Genomic DNA, 20,463 nt, shown 5'->3' with positions numbered 1-20,463 from the left:
AAAAATATAGAAAGTTCCTAAATTGACATACTCAATATAATTATTACGTCTCTTAAATGTACATAATGGGAAAGACATATTAATAAGTGTTGTCCTTCTGTATGTCACACAGAATGTCAACGCAACTTGAAGGATTTCCTCCAAATTTCACAAGTGTTCATTGCCAGGCCTAGTTTTGCATATGGCACTTGATTCTTCAAATTTTATGATGTTTTGGCCTCTTCTCTTCTATTATTGGGCCTTATGTCATATGTTGTGTGATTTCAATCAAACATTTTCAGCAGAGTTACGGCTCTTAATTTGTCATATTTTACAGTGTTTACACTACTTTCCATATATTTTACAGTGTTTACACTACTTTCCATATACAACTAGGCAGAATTTCACCAAAACCTCACGACCGTAGTTGTGCATATTATCATGATTAATTATTTTCAGCGGAATCAAGTCCCTTAACATCATTTTTTTTTATCGTCGCTACTTCTCCTATACAAATGGTTGGAATTCTACCAAAGCATGCAAAGTTCATAGGAGTTACCACTGCCTATAGTTGGAATGTTAAGGTTCATTGGAGTTATGGCCCTTTAATTTGTGGTGTTTTACAGTTTCTGCGTAGGACTAGTAAATGGTATGAGACGTACATTTTTTTCGTGAAAAACAATCTCTAATTTCATTTTCTCTTTTTCAAAATATTAAATTGTTACAAATATTATTACGTTTCTTTTTTGGTGATAATAAAAAGATATGTAAAATATAGATACGTGGGGTAAACAATAACAAAACGCAAGCTAGTTTGACAAAGAAAACATTTATTAAGTTAGTAATATAAACCGTTGTCATTTTGGCACAATATAATGAGAAACAGATGTAGAAAAAAAAAAAAATGTAAAAAAAAAAAAACAGACTTAAAGTGTAATTTTGGTGAAAACAAAATGTTATCTCCATCTTCTACTTCAATATATCTTAACTACTACGGATAAATGAATCGTTTTTTTATATTTAATAGTTGTAGATTGCTTTCGAATTTGAAGCACTTGGTTTATTTTATGCCGTTTATTTTTTCGGTACAAAGTATAAATCCTTTGTGAGCATAGATGTAAATGACGGTATTTGTTTCATTCCATGCATGCTGGGATTGGTTTGCAAGGTGTTGGACATGAACTTGTCGGTATAAGCCACCATTTTGTTGAGCTGTGTGAGCAGCTTTTGTAGTTCCATAGTCGTACCATATTTGTCTAAGATATGCACCAGCGCCTGCACATACCATGATCCATTTGCAGAATTCCTCCAAGAGTAATATCCGGGAACTGTAGAATACGAAACTATGAAATCAGCCTCGTTCGGAATTCGAATTTCTTCTTCTTCTTCTGCTTTTGCTTCATATTGAAATGGTTTGGCATCTGCGACATTCATATTCACTCCTTCGTCAAGCTGGTGACCTCGACATGCCTGAATGAAGAATATTTTTGGTTTTCCAGCTAATGATTTACAGCTGTAACCCTTAAAATACTGAAATATGTCGTTTGTGTCAACGGGCCCGTCTGTGCCAAATACTTTGTCCTTTTCACCGTGACTCAGTATCACACCGACAAAACAGTCAGCGTCACTGTGATCTTTAGCTGCAGCGCCAGAGAACGCCATTTTCATTTGCTTGCATGTGGCGTCATGGTAACGGTCTACTTCAAACCCTAGCATTTTAAGTCTGCTGCAAATTCTTGTAGCATCAACATCAGTTCCGGTTCGAACCCCATACCCTTTCTTTTCCATTTCTGGTGAAAAGTTCTTGTTGTTTATAACGACGGCAATTCCCCGGCGCGGGAAGTCCATTTTGTACATGTCAGACAACAATTCCTTTCGCTTGAAAGCAGGTGGCACCTTCTTGTAGGCCTGTAACGAAACGAAAAAAAAGTAAGTGTGAATATTTTTCTAGGTAAAGGAAAACTATGGGAAAACATAACAGAGTTAGGATAGAGAACCATCTATCTGCCGTTGACGTCAACCCCCTTGCGTGAACGTAGACATAAATAACCTGTAACGACCATGGGGGCCTCCGTAGCTGAGAGTTTAAGATCAGTGGTTTTGAACCAATTGCATGAACTAACTTATTCATCACAACAGATGGACTACTTCCCCGCATCAAACAGACGTGGAGGACTCGTTATCTTCTTCGAATCGCTGCGGAGGACAGTTAGTGAGAGTATGGCTGTAGCTACTGTATGTACCTGCTGCGGAGGACAGTTAGTGAGAGTATGGCTGTAGCTACTGTATGTACCCGCTGCGGAGGACAGTTAGTGAGAGTATGGCTGTAGCTACTGTATGTACCCGCTGCGGAGGACAGTTAGTGGAAGTATGGCTGTAGCTATTGTATGTACCTGCTGCGGTTCACTTAAAAACATGTATGTGCTATGAGTACTATTAAACATTTCATTTTTAACATAATTTGATTTATATTAATCAAATAATCAAGGCCTTTGATGTCTGGATATTTAACCATTTTGGCTTACGGCCTCGTTGTGCATGCACATCTGAGCTTGGAGCCGTCGTACATCTGGCTGCATTGGTTATTTGATAAATATAACCTGTAAGTATGACATGAATAGCTCGTAAACGGTCAGATGATACTTAATGCAACACTACACTCAAAGATCTATGTACCGTATAATATATTTCTGTTATACTAGTATATGATAAACGATTGTACTGCAAAGACTCATTCATCTGGTAACTTACTTCCTGAAACCCGCCCACTATATACTGATATAGGGAGAGTTGAAATTTACGGTTTACGGGGTCGTGCTATCTCCGAGACGATTTGATAACACACTGTTACAGTATCTAAAGTCATTTCGTCCTCCACCTCTGATTCATGTGGAAAAGTTGGCAGTTTCTTGCGGAAAACAGGTTAGTATTTGTACAGAATCCAGGAACACTGGTTAAGTTAACAACTCGAACTACTGTTGAAAAACTGCGCTAAACCAAAACAACAACAACAACAACAAAAACAAACCAGACTTACTTCCTGAATATCCTCTTCCTCAATATCCTTTATATCCATAAAGGCCTTAGAACGCACAGTTCCACACATCAACTTTCCCACGAAAGATCCTAGGAACCCTTTAGCGTCTGTGGTATCCTCTCGTAAACCTGAATCACTTGCCATTGTGTCTGAAATTATTCCACTTTTTGATTTCAGTATTCATGTAGTTAGTTGTATAACATGTTAAATTATTATCCTGCTTTTTGTTTGTTTTCCTTCCGCGTCTTTTTACAGTTTGATATCAAATATTAATCAACACTACGTGAGGTTTATCAATCCACAACGCGTTTAAGTTGATTTTTTAGCATAGATATAATCTATATAAAAAAGAGTATATAAACGTGTTGAAGAATGTAAACTAGAGAATAGATTACATCTCACTGACCATGTACACAAATATGAAGTTATATGCATGTGAATGTAATGATTGCGGTATCTCAACATAGTTTAGGGTAATTTTGAATGTATTATTGTTGAATAATCGTGCTCTTTCATGTGTTTCAAAAGAAATATGATATACAACGGTAACTTAACAAATAAAATGACACAGGTCATACAAAACAAGGGCGGAATATATAGTTGACCCCGTATATTTCAAATACAGTATCACAAACTTATTGTTTCAAGTTTTTGTTTATACAATATTGTTTTATAAACATTTGTCACAAGTAAATTTAAAATGTTTCAAAAATACATTAGGCATAACCAAAAACATGTTCGTTTCCGGTAACATGCTAAAACAATTAAGGTTGGTAGGGCGGTATTTTTTTTATTTATTTTTTTTATTTATTAAGTGGGACTTTGCGGAAAGTATTTTTATGTCAAAAATGAATACAAATAAGAAGGTTATGCCTTTAGAGCATCAGTAAGTTGATTTCTAACATCACTGACCATGTTTAAAGCATGAAAAGAAAAAAAATCTCCAAGGGCATAAAAACATTTAGGGTCGGGCTAAAAATTTAGGTCGGGATACCGGAAACAAACAATTTTTTAGGCCTTAGGGGAACTTGCATAACGTCATTGAGTATTGTTTTAATGGCTTTCCTTGATCGGCTATTATGTAAATCTTAAATAAATAAACAGGTTTTTTTAAATGATTTTTTTAAAGAAACGACGATATTGATTCTTTCAAACCATGTTCCTTGTTAAATTGATACAAGCAAAGTAATTACCGATCAATAATGATCCGTTGGTTTATTATGACCTGTTATATTGGTATAAACTTACCTTGTGTAGAATGTTTAACCAGTTGTCAAGACCAGTGATCGAATGTATTGATTAGTTTAGGCATTTTAAAATACCTGAACATGGAATTTTAAAATGAAAGTAGGGTGACATTTTTGTGTAATAATGTTGTGATTATGGGGGTTTGTGGGTCGACGGGGCGTACAGGGACAGGAAATGGTCCGGCTAGAACGTATGACACAGTCGATGGACCCGTTGGTGAGACTGACAATCATGAAGGAAGGAAAAACACGGGTACTGCCAACGGAAACTCAAACATACGTAATCATACCAACGTTACACACATAGAAAACACTGAACTCTCGTCTGGAAAAGATGAAAAGGATGTTGGTTTAGTACTGGCCGGACAGTTAAACCCCCGTTCCTTCGCAAACATAGACATCATTGACCTGGACGACAACGAGGAGTATCTTCAAGCAATACAACAGGTATGTCAATCCGTTTTAGTTTACATAACATATTTCTGACATGTAGCTGTCACTATGCTTACACGTCTGGGAGCCTCGTTGGTCGGGAGATTGATTCCGCTGTCTTCGAATCACTTGTTGTTCACTTCTATGGGCTCGAAACCCCGCTTAGGTTGTACAATATTTTGTATGGTGAAGTCAGGCAGCTGACTTTCAGAATGCCGGCGAGTCTGAAACACTGTCCGAGAGCACCTGCGGTTTTCTTCCACCAACAAAAACTGATAAGCCGTCATGTGTACTAAAATGTGCTGGTTTAACTTAAATCCCAACAAATCAAATCAACAAAAACTTATCAGTTTACTGCAAGTCTAAACATAGGTCCATTTCCTTACAATATGAAAGTACACAAGTCACGGCTGTGGCAATTGGTTTTAAAATTGTGGTTCCATTATATGTGCTCATAAGTCCTCAGCATTTACGTGAAAATAAGGGATCTGCTTTTTTTTTTAATTGCACCGCAGTGAATGACCTTAAGTGATTGAAACAATAAGGATTCTTATAGACAAAAAGACAGTAAGTTAAAAGTCATTCTTTTTATTGTTTAAAATGAGTTGTAAACTACAATATAGAAGAGCCCTTTTTAAGAGGTATAAATAGCAGCATTTTTAATTAGGTCATGTGTCGTCTTACATCTGTCAAATTTTATCATTAGTTTTCACCATCTGTCTATTCGGTACATGACTTTTTTTGTCTTGGTAGGACTTTGTAATGTGTAACTAACTATACATTCTACATCAATATTTGTGTTTGAAATTGTTTTGTTGAGCTCACTGAAGTCACGTAAGAATTTCTATTGTTTGAGTTTATTCATTCATCTGTCCATCAGTCCATCTAAATTAATGTTTCTCAGAAAGATTTCACAAACAATATAGTTACTTCAACCATGCTTCGTAAGTGAAATTCCGGAAATGCCTTTGTCCTTTCAGGCCTACCGAAGACGTCGACCTAAGCTGACAAGAAAAGACCTTCTGGCAGACGTTTACAAGATGGACTTCCCCCGACGAGGTAAAGCTGTTGTCATCAACAATGAAAAATTCAAAGACAGCCCACAGAGAAAGGGCACTAACGTTGATATGACAAGGATTTGTAACAGACTCGAGAGACTTGGGTTCGAAGTTGAAAGGCACAATGACGTCACATGTAATCAGATAATGTCTGCTTTTGTAAATTCCGCGAATGAAGACCACAACGATGCAGACTGCTTTGCAGGTGTTTTCCTTAGTCATGGGGGAAGTAACGAGATTCACGGTACTGACGGAATATTAAAACTAAATACGATTTTCGAATTATTTCAAGCAAGTAGATGCACAAGTTTAGCGGGAAAACCGAAGTTATTTTTTGTACAGTCGTGCAGGGGTGAAGAATTCGACGATGGAATAAATGTAAATGTAGCAGATGCGCAAGGCATGAATGCGCTACCGGAAGAGGAAGTGGAAGTTACAATTCCAGACGATGCAGACTTTTTGATCTCCTATTCTACAGTAAATGGGTATTATTCTTGGCGTAATGCTAGGCAAGGATCATGGTATATACAAGCACTTGTTCGTGTGCTTGATGAATGTGGAACTCTGCTAGAAATACGAAAACTTCTGACACGAGTGAACAAGTTAGTTGCATTCGAGTTTGAATCTAAGGATCGTCGTCAGTCACGGAAGAAACAGATTCCATCATTCTCTTCTAAACTGACGAAAGATTTATATTTTACTCCGAAATAGGGTTGATCTCCATATCATCCCACATTGTTTAGAACGTTCGTACCTAAATGATAGTGGGGCATTCAGAATCAGCATTACTACCTTTTAAAATAATTAACTTTTTTTTGTTCATTAAATCGGCTGTTAACCTAAATGTATAATTGTACATAAATGTCTTTAAGAAGAACGTGTTTAAGGTGATTGCTTGTCCTGTCACAGAAGTCAGTATCCCGGTCACTTACCCACTTGGGGCTAACACCGTGTAGCCGATGCATCAGACACACAATTATAACGCATATATTACATACCGAGGTCCATAATACCAGGTTATAGGTTACTTACACACGCATGGCGTTTTTTGTTATGTAAAGACTTGACACAAATTATCCGAATATTATAGATCCTGGTGTGATTTGCCTTAAGCGACTCAATGAATTTCCAGAATCCTGCAGAAAATAGCAGCTGTAGATGATTAAAGTTGTGTTAGCTTGGAATTTTATACAATTGTAAAATTTAATGTTCCACAGGTCACAGTATCCGGCTGAGTTAGTGAAACGGTGTGAGTATAAGCCGTATTAACGACTTGGGCGTGAAGTTAGCAGTAGACCAGTAACAGCAGTAACTACTGTTCTACTGCTACTTCACACCAGTTGCTAAAGACGGTAATTAGTTAGAGACAATGAAATGTGCAAACCCCATGCCAACTATCATCGGCATAAGCGAATCGGCCTCCATGGCCGAGTGATTAGGGTTGCTGGCCTCGAATCACTTGCTCTTCAGTGATGTGGTTTCGGGCTTCTCTTGGGACATAGAATTTTTCATTTGAAGAAGCAATCCATGTGGTTTATGGAAGATCGGTGGTTTAACCCCGCCGAGACACCTTGGGTTTTGCTGGAAAGTCGCCATATAACCAATAATCATTGAGCCGGTATGACGTTAACTTAACCACCAAAGGTTATTTTTAGCTATCAGAAATTGTAAAAAGCTTGCCTATTTGTTGTTATATCTTACAAAGTCTACCACATACATTTTGGAAATCAGTAAACAGGTGGACTCAGTATCAGCTCGCCACACCTCTCAGTGATACCTCGCGTCAATATTATATTTAACACAGACTGGAGGCACTGGCAGCCCTGCGTAGACAGACGTACTCTTAAAGATTGAGCACTGCTCTTTCTCTAAAATATCTTATCATAATTTACTGATTTAAATCAAGAAAATACACATCAAATATATTTAACTTGACTACTAACCATGCATGCAGATTAAATGTCATGTCTGTTATAAATTTTCCAGTTTTTATTGGTACTACATTTTCATACTGTGTTGACTTCAACAACATATATGTGTAGTAATTAAAATCTTACTTACAGTACTATTCTCCAACGCTAACATACCTATAAATAGAATAAAATGCAACATTTTTGTAAATTGTCAAAAGAAAGAAAAAACGTAACATTTACCTTCTTTTGATTGCAAAATAGCTCAGTAAGGCATACCGGTCGCGTTCCATATTGTCTTTTGCAGTACAGGCGGACGCAGTTTTATTCATGGAACTATGACACAATTTCTCAAGCTTCAGAGGAAGAAATATATCCACAGCCGATATGACAGATGAGAAAAGTTTAGTGTATAATGAAATATGATATAACTTTAATAATAATTGAATTTATAGATGAATACAATGAAAATACCGTTGGTAAATACTTGCAAATAAACATAACAAGAAAAGAAGCGAACAAATGGAAACAAAATAGAAACATTATCTGAAAGGACTCGACGTCCCATCTAACTATTTGATCATTTGCTTTATAGAAAGTGTGTGCATGTTACCCGACTGAGCTATTTTGTCAACAACAACACCATTACCTTTATTAAACTCAAGTCAAAAAGTAACACAATAGTATACAGGGAGACAATTGAAATAACATTACATATTTGACATATGTGACATGGTGATTTGTCATACAAATATTGGTCATAACAGATTATTTCTTGCATAATACATCAGTAACGCGAATTGGGGTTCCATCAGCTACCATAAAATGGACCCGTGCGCACATTTGCGCGGGAATCGCGTTTTATTACATGTGGTCCAGTGAATTATCGAAAAAAAAAAGAGAGAAAAATGTCTGTTATTTTCGCAGTGAAAATGTCAAATATATTTTTCACAGCTTAGGCACTATAAAAATGGCTAAATTTAGTCAAAACATGAAATAAAAAGAAAATTCATGAACACCTTATCTTACATTTTTCACTCTTGGCTATACCACTCGTGAACATATTGCATCTGGTGTTCACTCGTGAAATATTTGAAACAAACAGATATCCTCTATATCTATGGGTTATAGTATACACTTCTTGAAAGGACTGTCGGTCAGTAATCAAAACTATTGCCCGAAGTCCGAAGTACCTTGGATTAATAGTTTTGATTTTTGACTTGCAAATCATTCAGTAAAAGTTTTGTTATATGACAATATTTACATTCGCCCCATTCTGGTCCATTGAATTTTTTTTTACGTTCATTTCGTATGAACAACAAAAGGAAAGGGCGCGAAAGATACGCCAACGCTGCTTAGTGATCACGGGCCGCTGTTTTGACGACGTCCGCATATAGTCAGGGAGAACGTTCCTTAGATGACGTCGCATTTGTTCCGTCTGGTGAACAGAATGGCCGGGAAGCTCTTTTTAACGTTAAATGCAACAAAATGTGTACAATTTTTAATATATTCTTGTTTACAAAGTGAAAGGAAATACAATGTAAATATAAGAAATGAAACTTTTTGTTCGGTGTTCATGCGAAATGAACGACAGAATAGGATTGGCAAATTTAACATGAATCGCTAGTGCGATTCATGGATTTGCCGATCCTGTTCTGTCGTTCATTTAGCATGAACACCGAAAAAAATATTTCATTTCTTAAGTAGAAGTAAATTTTCATATTTTGTCTTCAAGGTTTGACTAATTTGCCTAGCTAGATTTAGTATCAAGATATAGACCGGTCAGAAGTACAAACTATGAACATCGATTAATATAAGGACGGATATATAACAATATCGTTTATACACACACAATGTTTATTTTATGTTTTCATAGATACTGTGTGAGGGGAGCTTCGTGGCCGAGTGGTTAAGGTCGCTGACTTCAAAATCACTTACCCCTCACTGATGCGGGTTCCAGCCGCTCACTCGGGGCGATGAATTCTTCATGTGAGGAAGCTATCTATAGCTGGTTTATCTAGCTGGATATTCAGTGGTTCTACCCAGGTGTCCGCCCGTGATGAAATAATGCACAGAGAGGCACCTGGGGTCTTTCCTCCACCATCAAAGCTGGAAAGTCGCCATATGGCCTATAATTGTGTCGGTGCGACCTTTAGCCCAACAAAAGCAAAACAAAAAGCATAGATACTGTTTCAATTTTGAAAACTGGACATAATGTATGTATGATATAAACAGTCTGGAACTTTAAAGGTGCATTACAAAGTCTAAAGCCTTCTTTTTCTATGAGTTACATTTTACACTTGTTGTGTACACTAGAAAACAGAAACAAAATGTACAGAGACGCTCAACTAAACATGCCGTAGTTTCGACTATTCATCATCATCGTCATGACTTCTCGTCAATGGGGTATTGTTGTTTCAACTTTTCAACATCGTACTTTCGGGTATGATTTGAATATTTCTTTATATGCGGTGGGCTTAACGAGACACAGGATGGAATATTCTTATCGTGCAATGCATTAGTATATTATTTTTCCAATTACACAAAATATATTGTAAATAATACAATGACATTTCAACAAATTGTTTGATGTTCATTTATTCTATTGTTTCGACCCAAGGTTAATAAGTTACAAAATACAAAGTAATGTCTAAAATGTAGAAACGAGCGAATTTCATTATTAGGCAAAGAACATCGTCACAACCTTTGACCCGTCAAAAACTTCGGTTTGATATTTGACCATATATATGTATGAGTCAATCGGTCATTATTTATGACTGTCTGTGCATGTCCAATGAAGTTGCTTAAATCTGCCTGCAGGTACGTATAAAGATTGTATGTTGTAACAATGATAAACAACATTTATGACATTATAATTACAGAAATATGCCCGTTTATATTTACGGTATAATTGCTAGACAATTTATAATGGCATTTTGACACCTGTTACGGAACTCATTTTTTTTGCCAGTACTCCCAAGTACAAAATGTATTTGCTTCGAATTTTAGAGATTGATGTCATGGATTAAAATCAAATGGGCACACACAAGTCCAATGTTTCTATTCGATGACGCCATCCTTAGATTTGCCAAATATGTGTTTAGACAGAAAGATTCGTTTTCGTACCGAATATACGGAAAATCTTTCATTGGTCAAGTGCAAGAACGGTGGTGCAAAGTTTTCCCCCCTGCGGACGGTGACGAACCATGGCTAAGATATATTTCTTTCAGTTATAGGTCATACGAATTTGCATTCAATTCCAGTTACAGTACAGTAGTACACTAATATTTATTTCTTAACCGTAATATGTCTTTTGAGTTCAGATACATTTCCCTCATATCTCAAAATAAGTCACTGAAAAAGATGTTACTTTGATCACATTCCTTAATATAAAAATATCGTCTGTTGAAACCGAAATATGACTCAAAACCTACAACTTAGTAGAAGCGCGTGAGACAAGCAGTCGCATGTAACAAGCGCTGAACAACCAACACGAAGCAAAATCTTGAAATATGCACTAGAAGGTGTGTGTCTAGAACAGTATGATGTAATAATCATAAAACGCCAGTTACAGTTCAGACAAGATAATAAATCAAAGTATATGCAGAGGTACAGAGGTAACACTGTTTGAAGCCATTCTCCACTTTTCTACATAAACTTCCTAAAATGTGAATAATAGTCACGCAACGCTTGTAGCGTTGTCCGTATTTTGCTATCCTCTAAACTTACTTACAGTCATCTTGCGGAGGCACCATCAGTCTCTGTTCAGATCCTATGTTTTGTTCACAGGAGATAATTAGCTATTCAAATTTCATATCATTATGTCCCTTTTCTTCTCAAAGGTATGATTATCTAGTCGGTAGCCAGACTGAGACGCTATATGAGTTACCTGTGGCAGCTATAAACAAGCTTCATAAATACGCACGCACGCTCGCTCGCATGCGCGCACGCAATGAACGCGTTCCTGATGCATCTGCTAGTATTTTTGTTGCCAGTCCCCAGATCTACAACAAATTATCGTTTTAAGTAGAAAATTGGAAGAATTGTGTTTTAAAGGAGACTTTGGGATAAATCTTAGAAAAGGCCCCTGGATTTTAATAACATATTCAAGGACATACTCCGAAATTGCTACAGCTATGAGACCTCAGATATATTGAAAACCATTATTTAAAAAAAAAAGAAATAAAAATAATGTTAACGTATGCAGAAAAAAACGACACTGTAGATTTAAAGCAAACTTTTTGTTTAGATACCACCTACTATATGATCTAATGAAATGTCAAGGAAAGTGTGATTATGCATGTAGTATTTAGCAACTGCTTCCGGGCAAAAATACCTTATTTTTTGACATATAAGAATGTCAGATTTACGTAAGTCTAACGTCCATTTTTGTCCGCGACAAAAGTGCTGACGCATGCACCTTTCTTCTGTCAAAATCGTTTGTCTTTTATGACGTCATTATCAATTGATATTGAATAATTAAATATGACATATTGTCTGACATATAGGGTATTAATTACTCCCTAACTCCTTAAATACTTGTCCGACCCGACGTTTTGCATATTGCGAGAAATATTTTTGCACAATCTGTACGTAGGACTGTTTCCGGAGTGTATAAAGGTAAACCTTTTACTTATTTTGTTTCTAGCTGTAGCATTGTCTTTATTTAAATCTTAGGTAAGTGTAGGCAAGTAAAGGGGTATTTTGAAGATGTTTAGTATAAAATTGAAGATTGTGTATGTGTGTGTATGTGTATATGTATGGTATGCTCTAATTGTAAAGGGGTATTTTGAAGATGTTTAGTATAAAATTGAAGATTGTGTATGTGTGTGTATGTGTATATGTATGGTATGCTCTAATTGTAAAGGGTATTTTGAAGATGTTTAGTATAAAATTGAAGATTGTGTATGTGTGTGTATGTGTATATGTATGGTATGCTCTAATTGTAAAGGGGTATTTTGAAGATGTTTAGTATAAAATTGAAGATTGTGTATGTGTGTGTATGTGTATATGTATGGTATGCTCTAATTGTAAAGGGGTATTTTGAAGATGTTTAGTATAAAATTGAAGATTGTGTATGTGTGTGTATGTGTATATGTATGGTATGCTCTAATTGTAAAGGGGTATTTTGAAGATGTTTAGTATAAAATTGAAGATTGTGTATGTGTGTGTATGTGTATATGTATGGTATGCTCTAATTGTAAAGGGGTATTTTGAAGATGTTTAGTATAAAATTGAAGATTGTGTATGTGTGTGTATGTGTATATGTATGGTATGCTCTAATTGTAAAGGGGTATTTTGAAGATGTTTAGTATAAAATTGAAGATTGTGTATGTGTGTGTATGTGTATATGTATGGTATGCTCTAATTGTAAAGGGGTATTTTGAAGATGTTTAGTATAAAATTGAAGATTGTGTATGTGTGTGTATGTGTATATGTATGGTATGCTCTAATTGTAAAGGGGTATTTTGAAGATGTTTAGTATAAAATTGAAGATTGTGTATGTGTGTGTATGTGTATATGTATGGTATGCTCTAATTGTAAAGGGGTATTTTGAAGATGTTTAGTATAAAATTGAAGATTGTGTATGTGTGTGTATGTGTATATGTATGGTATGCTCTAATTGTAAAGGGGTATTTTGAAGATGTTTAGTATAAAATTGAAGATTGTGTATGTGTGTGTATGTGTATATGTATGGTATGCTCTAATTGTAAAGGGTATTTGAAGATGTTTAGTATAAAATTGAAGATTGTGTATGTGTGTGTATGTGTATATGTATGGTATGCTCTAATTGTAAAGGGGTATTTTGAAGATGTTTAGTATAAAATTGAAGATTGTGTATGTGTGTGTATGTGTATATGTATGGTATGCTCTAATTGTAAAGGGGTATTTTGAAGATGTTTAGTATAAAATTGAAGATTGTGTATGTGTGTGTATGTGTATATGTATGGTATGCTCTAATTTTTTTCATGGCAAGAATATAACGGATAAATAAAAAAAATAAAGTTAGGAAAACAAAAACAAATTCAAGATCAATAAGTACATGTTTTTCACTATGTTTGCTTGTTGAACAGTTATTTACACAGTCTTGAACCGAAAATCTGCGACTTTGCGATGAGCTGCAACATGAGAAAACCAACATACTGCATATGCGACCAGCATGGATCCAGACCAGCCTGCGCATCCATGATCCATGCTGTTCTCTAATTGCAATAGCCTTTGCGGATGCGCAGGCTGGTCTGGATACATGCTGGTCGCATATGCACTGTGTTGGTTTTCTCATGGTGCGGCTCAGATATAGATTGTTTCTGATTTTTGCTATATTAAGCACCCTTGAAAAACTGACAGCCGTTTCGGTGGTCAAATTCTAGATATCTAAGAGGGATAGTTTATTAAATTAGCAAAATATAGTAAAAATGTATAACAATACTTGCCATTACCCTTCACACATGTACGTAGTAAAAATATATGTACATTAAGCAAATCAACAATAACAACAACAAGAACAACAGAATGTCACAGTATTGTGAGAAATTCTTGTCTAATATGTAGCAGATTTTATGGTAGGAATTTAATGACCCCAAAAATGGCGGCCAGGGGAAATTATTTGTGCTATGTGAAAAACACCATTGCTTCCGGTTAAATTATATGGAAATTTTTGTAAAACAAAATCGGAAATACAAAAGTATTTTAGTGATGTCAGAGAAACAGACCGTGTTCGCTTCTTTAATACACTTACAATCTCACTGTACGATTGAACAGTTGTAATTTTTGAAATTAAGAAATATATAATAGTACAAAAACGCATTAGTTTATGAGCATATTTTGACATTTGTACCCTGAGGAAATGATAAACTGCTGGAATATGAAATACACAGTAGATTACATTCAGACTTCACAATTTATGATTTTTCTATAACCACTGGGAAAGTATTAATTAACGGACATCATAAATATATGCATAGACTTCCATCTGTGCCGAGTCTTTTCACTGTCAAGTATATATAAACTGACTATTATATTCTTTTTCACTTTTGTATTTAAACGCATTTCAGAACAAGATGAGAGCTTTACTTGCAGTATTCCTTGCCCTATGTGTGCTGGACTTATCTGCCAACGCTTACCCAATGTTCCGTAAGTATAGAGACCATATTTACAGATGGATTTCTTAATGTCACTTCGAAAAGCCTCACTCACAGCGGTGAGACTGTCTTTGTAGAATCTTTCTACGCAAGGAATCTATCCATTCTCCGGAAGGAAGGTTGGTGGTTCTGTCCAGGCGAGGAATCAGAGGGAAGGTTGGTAGTTCTGTCCAGGCGAGGAATTATCCATTCTCCGGAGGGAAGGTTGGTAGTTCTGTCCATAGGGGGAATCTATCCATTCTCCGGAAGGAAGGTTGATAATTCTGTCCAGGTGCCAACCCGTGCCTGATATAATTGTTGGAGGTGCTATGTTTTTATAATTCCGGCGTCAGCTGATCAAGCTTACACAATGTACATCTGTCTAGGTTATACGACAGGCGACGTTACAAAAATACAATGTCCTTTTCTAAAGACCTGTTTCCAGTATTGCATTCATTGTACGAAAGTTTAGTTTATCATATCATATCAATGCTATTTTTAGAACAATTTATTAAATATATATGCAGCATTTGTCAAGATATACTTGGCACTTTTGTATCAAAGAAACCCGGTGAGAGGCTTGACCTATTCCCGTTTAAGCGACGGAATTCGTATATAACATTTCTCATTAAATTTCAGATCGTAAGAAGGGATTTGGACCAAGAATTATGCCAGTCCCTGTGCACCCTTATCCAGTGTACGGACCAGGATATGGTCCCGGTCCCGGCCCAAGAGGATTTGGTGGTGATGCACTCACCCTTTTAACCTCAGCTGCACTCATTGGCTCAGGACTCCCGGGTGGTCAAGCACTAGGCACACTAGGACTTGCCAGTACACTGTTTTAAGACACAGAGACAGCTTCATATCGGTATGTGAACTTTTTTTTCGAAGTTACTTTCTTCTCGCTTAATTTGTGTTAAAGGGGCATGCCTCGAAAAATATCACAAAAGCATTTTTAAAAGTTGACAACTAGTAAATAGAAACAATCTAACATGTCTAAGATTAAATCTTTTGTAGCCTATAAAATACTGCTATGTGACTCAAAGAATAAATATTATCTGAAATTTGGAGAATCTCTGTTGATAACAAGTGGATGTTTATTCCAAATTTATCTGATGCGGCGATCCCCTTTGATATTCATATTGTTTTATACTTTAGCATTCGCTGATTCTATAAAGGTATTTTTATAACATATTTTTATTATATAACAGAGAGGCTTTTATTTTCTTGTATTTACAATTAAAATAATACATGTGTATTTAAGTGAGAAAACCATGAAATGTAAAGGCACACGTTCTAAGTTAGTTTCCCGATTTCCGCTACTGTCAGCATTTACAATTATTTTATTTCAGTATCTCCTTGCCAAAGAAGCGACGTATGAACAGCTGTTTGACACAATATGTGATCCATTAGTTTCAGTAATAAATTATTTTACAATCTAGATATTTGTCTGTTTTTACTCCGGGTAACGGATTAATTGTTGCGACAAAAATATAATTCAGGATATATGTTTAACTAAAGACTAACCACAAAAAAATAACACACTTTTGTTCTCCATTTGGACTTCATGATAGTCATACTGGTGATGTAATTGTGCTAAGACTGTTCCAGAGAACATAGGTTCACCCCGACTCCTTGTATGTGTACAACTTCATCTGCTACTTCTATTCAGTTTTTCTAATGTAGTAACTCATTTGCGGCATGTTTGGAAGTTTAAAGTGGAGTAGCACTTTGTAATGTTTTGATAACCCGCGTACATTTTTTTTATATCACATTAAGTAGAAGTTTTCTCACTTATCGGACAGAAAAATCTCTATTTTTAGAAGTGCTAGAAAAACTTATCTCACATGGGTTATCCCACACTCCTGTGACGGACTACTTCATGCACTGAATATACATATTATTTATGTAAAATAATTAAAAATCAGGTACCTTTATCTTTTCTCTCCGTTCCTTATAGTGTATTTCTCGATTCAAAATTCATTACTTTATGATAAGAACGTACCGTTACGCTACAAACGATAAAACTAAAGCGGAGCTTTGTTATTGTGCGTCACTGAAATGTTACGACGTCACTTCTGCTTACGGACGCCAATTTCCCGCGTTTTAAGTAGTTTCATATTTTTATGCTTGTTTTTATTGTTTCTGTTGTGGTAAGTGAGAAATAGAATCCATAATTGGTGTTCGGTGAAGATCGTAAATCCCAACCCTCGGGCGCACCGCTCAAGTCTTAAACTCGGCTCAGCCTCGTTTAAGACTTGAGCGGTGCGCCCTCGGGTTGGGATTTTCTGATCTTAACCGAAGACCAATGATGGATTCTCTATATCCCCGGCATGAGTGTATAACTGTTTTCTTGGTTATAACTGAAACTTTTTAGCTGTGACGTCCCAAACATTATCATGCACGTTTGTTTTGGCACCACGTTAAAAAGCGATAAAAAATCAGTTTATTTTTTCTCATTTGTTTGTTTTCCAATTTACAGCAATAAAACTTACATCTTTATCGATTATATAAAGGTCTACGGCCGTAGACAGTATTTGTCACTTTTATTTTTAAAATGATGGAAAAATTGAAGACAAACCACATTCTCAATTTTTTGTTTCTTTGAAAAATATAGCACAAACTCGTTTAATTAACGGAAAAACGGCTTGAATTTTTTCTTTGCCAAGTTTTCATACTGAGGATACGAAATGCGTCCCAACTAAACATACGAATTACTGTGTATACAGCAGCATTACTTTAATAAAAACTTTAAGATAGCTAAAGCCCAAGTGTTTAACTCAAATTGCCACTCAACATTTTGTTATTGCAAAACCAAAGTCTCATCTTTCCTACTGTCACGGAACAAAATAAAACAAACTTCTGTTGTGCATGATTAAGGTTTGTGTGGAGCTTTAAAATCAAAATTAAATCCCTAAATCTAATTCTGTTGTTTCTAAGACTTTTTAATGATACTCGAGAGGAATATTACATGTATCTTATCCTTTATGAGAATTCTGAAAGCAAGACCTTACGAGATTTTAGGACAACATGGCCCCTATGTCTATATATAGATATGGTACAATGCCAGGACTGTGGTTAGTTGGAGTATTAATACGATTTCTTACGTTATATGGCGTATTTTGATGCGGCCAGAACTTTGTCAAAACGTATTAAAAACGTAATAGAAATGCTTGAAAGGAAAATACTGATTTCAACGACTTTAGAACACGATATGAAGACGTGAGAACACGATATGAAGACGTGAGAACACGATGCGGAAGTGTTACATTCATATCACCCTTTCTTACTGTTTTATCGTGCAATCGCATCCTGCTATCGTGTCTTTGTGTTGTTTGTCCCGCCCCCACCAATCCACAGCTCTTGGTGGCTAGTAAAGATGGTTTGACGGAACATTTTCGATTATAGAACAGTGTTTTCTACATGTTGAAATAAGGAAGCAATCTTTTTGAATACACAAGAAAATACTTCCAGAAATGTATCAGCTGAGAAGCTGCTAGTAAGAATGTTACTTGCGACTATTATTGGTAATGCTATCGTAAGTTTGATAGTCAAATCTATATTCCGGATAATCGAGTATTTATCAGAGAAAATTATAGGCCTTACAACTGGAAATGTTATAAGACTTACAACAAACATAACGTATAACTCCAGTCATTAGAATACAAATAAAAATACATATTCCTGACTCCGGACAAACATAAAAACATTTTGACTGCTATGTCCATCTGACACAGTATGCTGTCAACATTATAGCTTATTCCGGACAATTAGAAATCCAGTTAAAAAGTAACACTCCGGATATCGGAAGCATTATGTAGTATACGTGTTGATGGGACGTGCTCTGTTAATTCACAAATGTTTAAATGGACTCATTCATATATGTTTAAAGGGACTCAGTACGTGCTGGGTCATTCAAACATATTAAAAGGGACTCAGTACGTGTTGGGTCATTCACACATATTAAAGGGACTCAGTACGTGCTGCCTCATTCACACATGTTTAAAGGGAATCAGTACGTGCTGGCACATTCACACATCTTTAAAGGGATTCGGTATGTGTTGAGTTCTATCATTCATAATATATTTAAAGGGATTTGATATGTGCTAGTCATTCACATATGTTGAAAGGGACTCAGTACGTGCTGGGTCAATCCACACATGTTTAAAGGGACTCATACACACATGTTTAAAGGGACTCAGTGCGTGCTGGGTCATTCACACATGTTTAAGGGACTCAGTGCGTGCTGGGTCAATTCACACATGTTTAAAGGGACTCAGTACGTGCTGACTCATTTACAAATGTTTAAAGGGACTCAGTACGTGCTGGCTCATTCACACATGTTTAAAGGGATTCCGACGTGCTGTGTCATTCATACATGTTTAAAGGGACTCAGTACATGCTGGCTCATTCACAAATGTTTAAAGGGACTCAGTACGTGCTAGCTCATTCACACATGTTTAAAGGGATTAAGTACGTGCTGCCTCATTCACACATGTTAAAGGGACTCAGTACGTGCTGGGTCATTCACATATGTTTAAAGGGACTCAGTACGTGCTGAGTCATTCACACATGTTTAAAGGGACTCAGTGCGTGCCGGCTCATTTACACATGTTTAAAGGGACTCAGTACGTGCTGACTCATTCACACATGTTTAAAGGGATTCAGTACGTGCTGGCTCATTCACACATGTTTAAAGGGACTCAGTACGTGCTGGCTCATTCACACATGTTCAAAGGGACTCATACACACATGTTTAAAGGGACTCAGTACGTGCTGGGTCATTCACACATGTTTAAAGGGACTCAGTGCGTGCTGGGTCAATTCACACATGTTTAAAGGGACTCACTACGTGCTGGCTCATTTACATATGTTTAATGGGACTCAGTGCGTGCTGGCAAATTCACACATGTTTAAAGGGACTCATACACACATGTTTAAAGGGACTCAGTGCGTGCTGGGTCATTCACACATGTTTAAAGGGACTTAGTGCGTGCTGGATTATTCACACATGTTTAAAGGGACTCAGTACGTGCTGGCTCATTCACACATGTTTAAAGAGACCCAGTACGTGCTGGCTCATTCACACATGTTTAAAGGGACTCAGTACGTGCTGGCTCATTCACACATGTTAAAAGGGACTCAGTACGTGCTGGCTCATTCACACATGTTCAAAAGGACTCATACACACATGTTTAAAGGGACTCAGTACGTGCTGGGTCATTTACACATGTTTAAAGGGACTCAGTACATGCTGGATCATTCACACATGTTTAAAGGGACTCAGTACGTGCTGGGTCAATTCACACATGTTTAAAGGGACTCAGTACATGCTGGCTCATTTACACATGTTTAAAGGGACTCAGTGCTAGCTGGCTCATTCACACATGTTTAAAGGTACTCATACACACATGTTTGAAGAGACTCAGTACTATATGTTTAAAGGTGTTCGGTTTGTGCTGGGTCAATTCACATATGTGTAAAGGGACTCTGTATGTTCTAGGTCAATTCACACATACATTGAATTTAAATGCTGGGTCAATTCACACATGTTTAAAGAGACTCGGTATGTGCTGGGTCACTTCACACATGTTTAAAGGGATTCAGTACGTGCTAGGTCATTCATATATGTTTAAAGGGATTCCGTACGTGCTTTGTTATTCACACATGTTTAAAGGG

The 20,463-nt window shown here is 36.4% G+C and overlaps 2 protein-coding genes and 1 long non-coding RNA gene across 4 annotated transcripts; 2 read left to right on the top strand and 1 right to left on the bottom strand.

Moving 5' to 3' along the window:
* Positions 1–788: 788 nt before the first annotated feature.
* LOC123546364 (caspase-3-like) lies at positions 789–3,472 on the bottom strand. The gene is made up of 2 exons (XM_053550712.1): positions 3,017–3,472; positions 789–1,887 (listed from the first exon to the last, which is right to left on the bottom strand). The coding sequence occupies exons 1-2, from the start codon at positions 3,158–3,160 to the stop codon at positions 1,054–1,056; spliced, it is 978 nt and encodes a 325-aa protein (XP_053406687.1). The 5' UTR covers positions 3,161–3,472; the 3' UTR covers positions 789–1,053.
* On the top strand, positions 2,814–16,225 carry LOC123546365 (uncharacterized). Of its 2 annotated transcripts, XR_006685479.2 has the most exons (4): positions 2,814–2,901; positions 14,719–14,797; positions 15,424–15,652; positions 16,137–16,225. It is a non-coding gene; the product is annotated as an uncharacterized LOC123546365 (long non-coding RNA). The 2 variants fall into 2 exon arrangements; XR_008372291.1 differs by lacking the exon at positions 2,814–2,901 and having other exon boundaries at positions 14,110–14,797.
* LOC123546363 (caspase-7-like) lies at positions 4,200–7,207 on the top strand. The gene is made up of 2 exons (XM_045332567.2): positions 4,200–4,710; positions 5,676–7,207. Exons 1-2 carry the CDS (start codon positions 4,399–4,401, stop codon positions 6,462–6,464), a joined length of 1,101 nt encoding a protein of 366 aa, XP_045188502.2. The 5' UTR covers positions 4,200–4,398; the 3' UTR covers positions 6,465–7,207.
* Positions 16,226–20,463: the final 4,238 nt, after the last annotated feature.

The sequence above is a fragment of the Mercenaria mercenaria genome, chromosome 9, assembly GCF_021730395.1.
Source record: "Mercenaria mercenaria strain notata chromosome 9, MADL_Memer_1, whole genome shotgun sequence".
Classification (NCBI taxonomy): Eukaryota; Metazoa; Mollusca; class Bivalvia; order Venerida; family Veneridae; genus Mercenaria; species Mercenaria mercenaria.
This window is presented reverse-complemented; position numbering and strand designations above follow the sequence as displayed.

Bases quoted from the DNA above. Each gene is read 5' to 3' on its own strand.
- LOC123546363 (XM_045332567.2), top strand. From the start codon at position 4,399: ATGGGGGTTTGTGGGTCGACGGGGCGTACAGGGACAGGAAATGGTCCG. The intron at 4,711-5,675 runs GTATGTCAATCC...TTGTCCTTTCAG, and splicing joins ATCTTCAAGCAATACAACAG to GCCTACCGAAGACGTCGACC.
- LOC123546364 (XM_053550712.1), bottom strand. From the start codon at position 3,160: ATGGCAAGTGATTCAGGTTTACGAGAGGATACCACAGACGCTAAAGGG. The intron at 1,888-3,016 runs GTAAGTCTGGTT...GTTTCGTTACAG, and splicing joins AGGAAGAGGATATTCAGGAA to GCCTACAAGAAGGTGCCACC.